This window comes from Morone saxatilis, unplaced genomic scaffold (assembly GCF_004916995.1).
Source record: "Morone saxatilis isolate NCDOM2014 unplaced genomic scaffold, NCSU_SB_2.0 Contig24, whole genome shotgun sequence".
In the NCBI taxonomy this organism is placed as follows: Eukaryota; Metazoa; Chordata; class Actinopteri; family Moronidae; genus Morone; species Morone saxatilis.
Genome location: NW_023339807.1, coordinates 15,053,035 through 15,063,446, shown reverse-complemented (window position 1 = coordinate 15,063,446; position 10,412 = coordinate 15,053,035). Strand labels below are relative to the sequence as shown.

At 38.6% G+C, this 10,412-nt stretch overlaps 2 protein-coding genes across 3 annotated transcripts in view; both read left to right on the top strand.

Annotated features, from left to right (window-relative positions):
- Positions 1-509: 509 nt before the first annotated feature.
- il6r (interleukin 6 receptor) lies at positions 510-8,230 on the top strand. The gene is made up of 10 exons (XM_035671625.1): positions 510-737; positions 2,304-2,951; positions 3,297-3,420; positions 4,194-4,372; positions 4,487-4,656; positions 4,822-4,969; positions 6,606-6,634; positions 6,777-6,834; positions 7,139-7,250; positions 7,394-8,230. The coding sequence occupies exons 1-10, from the start codon at positions 653-655 to the stop codon at positions 7,653-7,655; spliced, it is 1,815 nt and encodes a 604-aa protein (XP_035527518.1). The 5' UTR covers positions 510-652; the 3' UTR covers positions 7,656-8,230.
- A 686-nt stretch (positions 8,231-8,916) lies between these two features.
- LOC118336202 (RIIa domain-containing protein 1) overlaps positions 8,917-10,412 on the top strand; it is a 3,417-nt gene continuing 1,921 nt past the window's right edge. For both annotated transcript variants that reach the window (XM_035672802.1, XM_035672801.1), the window contains exons 1-3: positions 8,917-9,115; positions 9,238-9,314; positions 10,124-10,170. In XM_035672802.1, the coding sequence (XP_035528695.1) occupies positions 9,035-9,115; positions 9,238-9,314; positions 10,124-10,170 (205 nt within the window). In that variant the 5' untranslated portion in view covers positions 8,917-9,034. The remainder of the gene's footprint in view (positions 9,116-9,237; positions 9,315-10,123; positions 10,171-10,412) is intronic.

Below are 10,412 nucleotides of genomic sequence, written 5' to 3'. Positions count from 1 at the left end.
TAAATAGCAGCTCAAGTTTAAGATGGAAATGACTACGCTGTGGTGAAGCGTGAAATGAGGCAAAGCGAAAAATAATATAATAATAAGTGAAGTTTAACCACAAAAAGTACTTTTTGTACCCTTTAGTGTAGTTTATCAGGCTGCACCATCACTTTCTAAAGGCTGAAGTGAGAATATGAACAGAGATTAGAAAGAGATATTTTCATTTTCAAATCAAAAGGCAAATGTATTTTTCACTTTGAAATAAAATAAAATTCTCACAAGCTATATACATACTTCTGTTAGTACAGTAGTGTGATAAAAGGTGTGATCAGGAAAATACAGTTACAGTAAGGGTGTTAAAAAAAGATCTTCCTGACTATGACATATTTTAAAAATACATATTATAATAGGCATATATTCCGCTTTCATCGGGGTTTTATTTTGACACTGAAGAGGATTTCCTCTGTCAACTGAACAAGGGGAAGAGAGCTTGGATTTCACAATAACGGGTCTTACGGACAGCAGACCGCCTCAACCAGAGGAACCCCTGTCAGTCCCCCGTCCGCACTGACTGTCAGTTTGTGTGAAAGTTTCATGGAAGTCACTACAATCTCCGGCCAGATGTGAGTGATGGTATGAGGGCTCGTTTAAGCGAGATTCATGCGCAAAAATGCGTATTTTTCTCCCTTTGCTGTGTGCTGCTCTGTGCGCCACACCGGTCCACGGCTTTTTCGACGGAGAATGCCTCAGACAAGGTAAGATCCTAACGCATTAGTGCTGCCATGTAAGCGCGTTTAGGAGGACGAGTCCAAACACGCAGCCGGAGATCAAATAAATCACAGCAAACTGATAAAACTCTATAGCAGCTTGTTTGTTGGAGCACAGTGCAAGTTTGCTGAAAGTTGTTTTATTTCTGTTAAACTCAGAAACTTAAAGTATGATATTTCCACTGGTGGAGGACTTATTTAGATCGTTTACTGTAACTTTCTGTGACAAAAAGAAGTCATTGAAAACTTACTTAAAGTGTTAGAAATAAACCTCAAAAACGTGCCTGTGACTGTTACAAACTGTTATATATCATATCATTAAATCATTATTAGGCTACTGCTGGATGAATGTAAAAGCAGGATTTTGCTGTTGTGATTGGTTGAGGTGCAGCTCATTTAACTAATGTGGCACCTTCACAGTGCTTGTTTTGTCCAACCAATAATACTGATAAAATAGTAAACCCTATTAGAAGCAACTAGTTTAAATCATTTAAAGATTTTTTTACAGGAAAAAAAAACACTTAAATTAAATCACCGCTTTTATCGCTTCAGCTGCACTTGTACGGTCGATTTAATTTATAGCAAAACATCATATTTTATAAGCTCTTCATATGTTTTGTGCAAGAATCTTAATTTGTAAGGAAGTAAGGAAAGCTGTCAAATAACTGCAGTGAAGTAAAAAGTACAATATTTCTCCCTGAAATGGAGTAGAAGTATAAAGTGGTATGAAAACAAATCAAGCAAAGTAATACCTCAGATTTCTACTTAAGTACAGTACTTGAGTAAACGTATTTAGTTACAAAGTATCTAGTATGATATCTAGTATTATATACTTGCGTGTGTTTGTTGTACTAAAACTGTTGGGGGGGGGGGGTTCTGAAGCTTTGAGACAACTACTTTGAGTTTGACGTCAAAAAACTGCTCATTATTTATCCAAATAATTTATGAAAAGGTTTGGGCAAAATCATATTAAAAAAAATAAGTAAATTAATTTTTTTTAAATTATGAAATCTCAAACCAGTCCACATACAGTAGATGTGCTGTTTCTCCTCCCTTAGCTGCAGAGCCTCTATCTTTCATATCAGATTTCTAGGGAGAATAAGATGCAGAATTGGGAAAGAAGGAGAAAGGGTGAGGAAGTGTTTGTAAGGGCAATGAACTTCTACCATCAACCAAGTCAAGTTCTGACAGAGCTGTAAATAAAAAATTTGGCTCATATCTCAGGTCATGATTCAGCTTTGAATGCAATCAGAAAATCAGAATATTTAGGGAATGTCAGAAATGTAAATATGTGAGTGAGAGACGACAAGGGTGGGGGGGCATTATTACAGGAAAAGAAACAGGAAAAACAAGAGATATATTAAAAGAGGAAGTTGAAAGGAGTTGGTAATTTTAGTTAAGCAATGTTGCATCCTATCTGTGCTGCGTCCAGTGTAACCAAAATACTAAATAAATCTTGGATTTGCACACACACGACTCAAGACAGCATGCCCACACATTGGTTTATATTCATTCTTTCTATTATATTAATTATGTTTTTGTTTTTCTGCGCAGACCCTCCCCTTGGTGCGTTGGTTTTATCCCCAGGCAGTAAGTTGGTTCTGACCTGCAGCGGTCGGGTGATGGTGAACGGAGTAAAGGTCAGAAACAGCTCAAACGCCAACCGAAGAGGCACTTCTGCAGGTGTAACTCCAACCACTGTGAAGATTACAACCAACACTGGAGTCCCGATGAAAAGTGACAAACATACTGTGGAGAACGCTGTAAGTGAGGGATACCTTAACCCGACTGAGGCAGCAGAAAACAGAAGCCTCGGATATACGGATACAGGATACACAGCCTCTGCCACCACTCACATGATCCAGTCAACCAGTGCGCACACACTGTTAGAGGCTGAAGAGATGGGTGGCGAGGACGATTATGAGGAAGAGGAAGAGAAGAACGAGGAGGAGGAGGAGGAGGAGGAGGAGGAGGAGGGGAAGGAAGGGAGCAGGGTAACAAGGGGCATAAAATCAAGGCCTCAGTGGAAGTGGAAGTGGAATAGGAAGATGGTGGGAAAAGGAGACAGAGACTGGGGAGAAATCTCATTTGAGAGGAAGGGGGCCACACTGTCTCTGTCCTCAGTAAGACTGACAGACTCTGGAATGTACACGTGTTATTACAGAGACAGAGAGAAGTTCTCCCTAAAGGTAACCGTCGCAGGTGAGTCACAACAGCAATGAAGCTGTAATGGATGATTGATGACAGTTACTATAAGTGATGTGTCAGTTTTATTTGATCCATGGGATGTCCTGATATATTTTAATTGAGAAAACAAACCAAAAAGTTTAACATTAGTGTTGGTTTTCTGTGTGAAATATGATGTGAGTAAGATATTGCAAAGTACATTATGCCACATGTTATGAATGTAAAAACTGTTTATGCATCAGTGTGAGGATGTGTGTTAGTGATGTAGAAAGGCCTTAACGCACACACATATAACAATGACTGACTAAATGAACAAATAATGAATATACAGTATCACTGCATGTTTTATATTCCTGTTAGATCCTCCAGAGAATCCCAGCCTGTCTTGCTTCAAAAAGTCACCCACCAGTAAGATTCGCTGTCTGTGGACGCCTGAGAAGCCCGTCACTATAAGGCCCAACTGTTTCCTCTTCCTCAGTAAAAGGTAAGCACACACACTAACACTATAACTCCCCAATGAATACTTAATACATAGTGCGAATGATGGTAAATAATACTTTATAACACAAAATAACATATAATGTTATCTCTTAAAGGTGAGGTCATCCAAAACACGCTAGCTTTTCGTCCATGTGTGCACTGAGATCTAGTGTTTGTACCCAGCCCTGGCACTGCAAATAGGAAACAAAAGTGACTCAGACTGATGTTAAGAAGCTGCTAACGTGTAAAGTGTGCAATCTGCATGGCCTATGACTAATATTTTAACCATGTAAACTAACCATCTATCCAGTATAACTGGAAAGTGCTGACGTTAAGAAACTTTTAATATCACAAACTATGATTTAGATGCTGTTTCTTTTCCCTGTATCAGCTAACCTGTCAATCGCATTAGGTGTGTTTGCAAGTTCCAGAACTATTGTAATTATTTTCTTTGACATCTTACCAAAGAATATCCCTCCTATACCATGCCAGAAATTTAAAGCCAGAGCATTTTTTCTTTCTTTTGTTGTTGTTGTTGTATGTTTTAGACTTAAAATGAGAAGGTTAAACAGAAGAAAATGTGTGCTTGCTGCTGATCTTCTGCAATTGATACATTTGAAATAGTTAAATGAAAGTGCTGAGAGCAGTTAAAGTTTAAATTAAGTTGAAGTATCAGTTCAAGTATTAGTTGAAATAACAGTAAACTTTATATCTTGCTGATCTTTGTGGGAGTGACGCCATTCTTTCTCTTTCCTTCTTTGTCTTTCCGTCTCTCAGCCCGTCACAGGTATTCCATCGCTTGCCGTGCTCTTACTCAACTCAGGCCTCTCGCTGTTGGTGTGCTCTGGAGCACGACGAGGACGAGCGGAGAACCTTTTACACTGTCTACCTGTGTGTTACGAGCATCGCAGGCAACGCCACCAGCTCCTTGCTGCACTTCACACCTCTAAACATTTGTAAGTGGGCGGGACGAGGCGGGGGTGTGCAAATCGCAGGTGTGTTGGTCTCATGTAAAGGTAATTAATTCCCTCTGAAGCTGCACTAACTATAGTCCCTTCCTGCTCCCTCAGTAAAGCCCGAACCTCCATCACGTGTGTCAGTACGGCAGATGGAAGGACAGCCAACGAGGATGGCGGTCACCTGGGGTATCCCGAACTCCTGGAAATCTCATTATCACTATTATAAACTAATCTATGAGATCAAATACCAACCTCTCAAGTCCTCATTTCACTACGAGCAGGTGTGTGCTGGGAAACAAGGTGTTCCATGTTTTTGCGCATGTGTGTGTGCAATTACTTTTCACAGTTCAGTAGTTCAGTGTTGGCTTGTATTCCCTGAAATAATTAAAACACTCAGGTGATGACGGTGTGTTTATCTGGTTGTCTATCTGCACCTGTCTATGTAGATACAGAAGATAGAGAAGAACCTGCACTCCTACACTATCAATGATGCAATGCCTGGTGTTGAGTACCTGATACAGCTCAAAGCTAAGGATGAGTATGATGGTCTGTGGAGTGACTGGAGTGAACCTGTCTATGCCAGCAGTTGGATTGGTAAATACACATGCACACATGTATACATATACAAAAAAAAAAGTAGCATTTTAAAATTAGATTTAGCTGACATTGTGATTTGTCACTAGAGACTTTAAATAGATTTTTCTTCCCACTCAGAAAAAGTGCCTTAACATTTTAGAGACCTGGAAGTGATGTAAATTAAGTGGACGGGTAAATCATTTAACTTTATCACTTCGGTAATACGTGATCCACCCTGGGCACGGACAAAAGTAGTCATGACAACTAGAAGAGGCAGGACTCCTGTTTCCTTCCTGTACGATTGGGTTTTTCTGAGAGCTGTGTATATAAACATCCTCCCATAGAGACATGTTTTTACTTATTACAGTTTTTTTTTTTCTCTACATTTACTCATTGTGAACAGCATACATGAAGCATTCTTGTTCTGGAGAGTTCTGGATACATTTTTACATACATACATTACATTACAGTTTTAAAGAAAATATTTAGGAAATTGCTTTTGAATGCATCCTCATACCCTGATGTTCTTTGAAATTTTGAAATATACCCCGTTTAAAATTAAAGTGACACATGCTCTTGCAAATTTTGACATGAAAGTGAAACCATGTAAATGTTTTATCTAGATAGTTTTTCTGACATATTCCTCTAACTTGACTTTTCAGTACTTAAGTACAAATTCAAGGGACTTGTACTTAACTTGAGTATGTCCATTTTGTGCAACTTTATACTATAGCTTTAGCTACTAGTTACTTACTCAGATTACACTTTTTCATAGCCTTCCTCTCCAGTGAAAACCCTGTATCTTCAAATATGATTTTGCATTTAAATGTTTCTGATAAACTGAAGGATTAGCTGTAATGCAAAGCAGAAAACAGCGCTGTTGTCCTGAGCTCATGAGAAGTTGACTTTTTAGATATACATGGTTCTAAAAGGACAGCGACTCTACAAACATATCATGATCTCATGGAATATGATGCATTGCTGTAGATTAAACTACCCAGCAGTATATAAAGTAGTGCAACCTTAAACCTTAAACAACTACAGGATCAAAAGGCAGCATATACATTAATGCAACAGTAACATTAATCCAAAAACACTCAAGTATCATGTTTCTCAAGATATGTATAACAGCTCCTTCTACATTCAAGACATTTATTGATTCAGTGATGTCAACAGAATATCTCGTTCCCTATTCCTTCTTTTAAAATGTTAGTTGTTTTCAAACTAAATCAGATTCTTCTGTAAAAATAATGACATTATGTAGGGATCAAAACATTTGATATTCTAGTAACAGGAGTCTCTTTTTATTTTTTTTTCTAAAAGAAATACACAATTCTAGATCAGTTGTTTTTAACCTTTTTAAAAGTGTACTTCTAACCCCTTGTTACTGTTTGTACAAGTGTTCTTGCTGTGACCAATTCAACCAAAGAGGGATGTTATTTCTTTCTCTCTTTTGGAGGCCTGAGGAAGTTAAACTAATATCCAATAATACACACTAATACACTAATACTAATACACATTATTCACTCACATTTGTGTTTGCAATCCCTTGTGGAGTTCCCAACCCCCAGATGTAAAAAACTGGTCTAGATAATACAACAGTATGTTTTTACCTTTAATAACATGTCACCTGTCTGCATGTCTCTGTCCTCAGCTCCAACGACAGCTGAAACTACCACAACGGTAAGAGTCTCAATGTATTGATCGTTTATGAGAAGATCATTAATCATTAATTAATTAATCTTTGTCATGTTCCCCTATGACACTGTGTGTTCATTGTTGTCCCATCTCCAGTATCTCACACTGTCTCTCCTCTATCTTTCAGTTTTTAATCTCTACAAGCGACGGAACGGAAGGCTCTGCAGAAGACAGTGTCCCTACTAGTAAGATACCTCAGCAGACAGTAAAATATTTTGGTTAATGAGGTGTGTGTGTGGGAGAGAGAGAGAACGAGACGGGGTGCAAAAGAACAAGAGAGAGATGGGGAACTCTTAAAGGTTGTTAATGCTGAAAATCCCCTTTGCCCCACTGGGTTATAACAGGAAGCCATGTCATCATAATAACTGAGGCTCAACAACGAAACAAGCCACAGGAAACATGGCTCAACACACCTATCTCTCCCACACACACCCAAACATATACTTGCATGGATGTTATTCAGCTATTTCTAACCTCTCTTTACTTCAGGTCCTGGGCTAGAAAAAACCGTGGAGGAGGTGCCGCATTATGTCCTGTGGATATCTGGTTCCTTTGCTTTCTTGTCATGTCTCGTCATGTTGGCTGTCTACATATTATTCAGGTAGTGAGAAGTGCACTCGGTTATGTATTTAAACGTCATGAACTACAAACATGTTGTAAACATATACGGATACGTTTACTTAAATAATATTCGTTTTTTTTAAAAAAATGATTGCAGTCGACTTCTCTTTTTGTTAAATTCAGACACAAGGGCAGATTTATGTCTAAACTCCGCAGTCTGAGTGTCATCGGCCAGTGTGGTGGCTCGCCTCAGTCTCCGCCCTCGGCCCCAACACCTGCGGAAGGGCAGGCTCTGATGACCTTTGGCCCTCCACGTTACAAAGAACCCTCGCCGAGCGAAGTGGATGAAGGGGAAGAAGAAAATGAAGAGGAACAGTGTGTGAATGAGAGGACTGAAGCCATGCACTTCAACAACACAAGTTACTTCTTCCTCCCGAAGAAGTGATGACCAAGCAGAAAGGGGAATAAAACTATCCAGAACATTTTAACTACTTTAGGTTGTTGGATTGTTGTTTTTCACATGTTCAGAGCCAGAAAAAAGGATAATGGACTTGTTATGGAACTTCTTCTGGAAACAAACTCAGGAACAGCTAATACAGTCTCTCTTTCTTACTTTATAACTCTATCACATGCCTAAAATACCTCTAAAATACTTTTCTGTTGTTGTATTTGTCTTAAAAGCCACCTTTAGCTACTCTCTCCTATACATTTTTAGTGTGTCGATAAACTGTAGACTAGATGTAGGCCTAGTGTTAGGCCTGAGTCTAGCGTACCACCTCTTGTTTTGTTTGTATATAATTTTGTTAAGGTTGTTCAAATATATCACTTACATGCCCTCTTAGTTTCCACTTATTCTTTACAAGGGTTGAATAAGAAATGGCAAAAGTTGCTGTCAAGTCATTCATCTATTTTCCTGCCTTTCAGACTGGTTCAGCTGGGTTAATAGTCCTGTTCAAGGTTGTGTGTTGCTCCAACAGACGATCGAGAAATCCCTGAAAGTGTTTCTGTGATAAAATCTAGATTATGAACTGTACAAAGCCTTACTTCTTTAGGATTATTCACTACTAAACCATTAGGCCTATATTATATTATTAGGCTACTTGATCTTGAGCCTCTGTCTCTGTCTGAGTTAAAATATAGTTTAGGAGTCACTTACTCAGTTTTGTGCTTGTATGTTAAATATTTAAGAAATGGTAAAAGCAATGGTAAATGGTAAAAGCAATTTACCATTTAGCAAATAGGGCCATGTAGTATTCTACATTGGAAAAAGCGTGTACACAACTGTAGCTAATTTGTTTGCCTTGGGCCCCTCAGCTATCATGAAATGCTGCAAAACAAAAATATAAAGGATTTTTTGAAAGACTTTTCAATGACAATATAGCTGAATACAAGCAGTTCCCCAGGCACCCAGTACCCAGAAAGCAAGTCATCAGGTAAATAGGATTTCTGTGGTCAAATGTGAAATGTAACATTTGTGGTAAACAGAAAAAACTGTCACCATGGTGGTACTATACTGCTACATACATACTATAATACTGCTGCTTTTCAGTTTCAAATGATTCCCCTTTAAAATGTGAATTGGTTTCATTTACAAAACAACAACAACAACAACAACATATCTACAAATGTTGTTGACCTGTTGTCCTCCTGTCCCGTGCTGCCACCTCGCGGACGCAGCCGTTACTTGCCGGAGGTCGTTTCCATAGCAACAGTTGCTAGACTGCAGAAGCTGTGTCAGTAACAGGTGACCGTTTTGTGCACAATATCTAACGTTTACCAACTTTACCAACTGAAAGTAATAGGACGAACATTTATAGAGAAGTGATGGCTGGAAAAGGCGGTGTGGCGAAACTGGACGTCGGTGTGTTGAGCGCCGAGCAGCAGGAGAAACTGCGACAATTCAAGGTAACGAGAAAGCTAAAAAAAAGACAACAAAGCTAACGGGAGCTAACGGGAGCTAAACTCTGCCTCTTTATTCGTTCACTGTTTGTTAGCGAGTCTGAAATGCATTTCCTTTTGAGCCTCAGATCAAGACGAGAATCGACAACGAGAAGTATTTGAGGTCGCATCCAGAAGTGGAGGTAGTGATAGGCGACTTTCTAAGGTTAGTTAACGTTAGCTCAGTTTCTCTTGTTATAAACTCAATCTGCAGATGAACTTTTAACGAGAAGAGACCCGACAAGCTCCTGATGGCACACAGAAGTAGCTCTCTCATTTGGATAAATAAGCTAAATCCCAGAGAAATGAACCCTAACCTGTGGATGGATGCTGTTTTCCTCCTAATATTAGTTCTTGTACTACTTTTTATTAGTTATTTGTGATAAAAGAAGCCAGCAAACAGTGTAAACATGGATACAATAGTAACGTCTGACTGTATTCCGACTTTAAGCGTTTAATTGTTATTACAATGTGTTAAAAGTAAATATCAACCTCAAAACAAGGCCAAAACAAACAAAGCTTAAAACATGTATGAGTAGAAGCTTAATCAAATAAGGTTAATGAAGGGGAATGCAAATATGTTTTCAAAGAAGCTGAGTTTGGCAGGCAAATGTCTGCAGGCAAACTAACGTACTCCAGGGTGTAGATGTAACCTAATACTGCCACAATAAAATAAACTGGCAGGTGGCCATATAAGTCTTATTTTTATTTGTTTTGTGTTTTTTTAAGGATGGTAAAAGGTCTGAATTTGCCTGTGTTTGTGAGTAATCATCTATTTTACCATATAAACATATTACCTAAACATCCAACTACTTTATATGTTGGGTGGAGCCGACCATCCTTAAAACACACAATGTTATTTACAGGAATACTCATAAAAAACATGTAAAGCCTCCCTCATAAGTTATCCTATAGTTGCATAGTTGCTATCTATCAGTGAAGTTATTATTTACATAGCTTGTCCTCCTCTTACAGAGATGTGCTTCTTAAGAGGCCCGCTGACGTCCGTGAGTTTGCTGCAGGTGAGTTACACACACGCCGACTGTGTGTGGTCAGTTGTTTATTGTGTTGGCTCAATAGTATCGTAAAATGTGATTGTCATTTGTTTGTATATATGGTAAGTTTAAAAAAAAAAAAGTCAAATATACTACACTGAACAAAATTATAAGCGCAACACTTTTGTTTTTGCCCCCATTCATCATGAGCTGAACTCAAAGATCTAAGACTTTCTCTATGTACACAAAAGGCCTATTTCTCTCAAATA

Excerpts from the sequence above, each read along its gene's own strand:
- il6r (XM_035671625.1), top strand. The coding sequence starts at position 653 with ATGCGTATTTTTCTCCCTTTGCTGTGTGCTGCTCTGTGCGCCACACCG. Across the intron at positions 4,373-4,486 it reads CTTCACACCTCTAAACATTT|TAAAGCCCGAACCTCCATCA; the intron begins GTAAGTGGGCGG and ends CTGCTCCCTCAG. Across the intron at positions 6,835-7,138 it reads AGAAGACAGTGTCCCTACTA|GTCCTGGGCTAGAAAAAACC; the intron begins GTAAGATACCTC and ends TCTTTACTTCAG.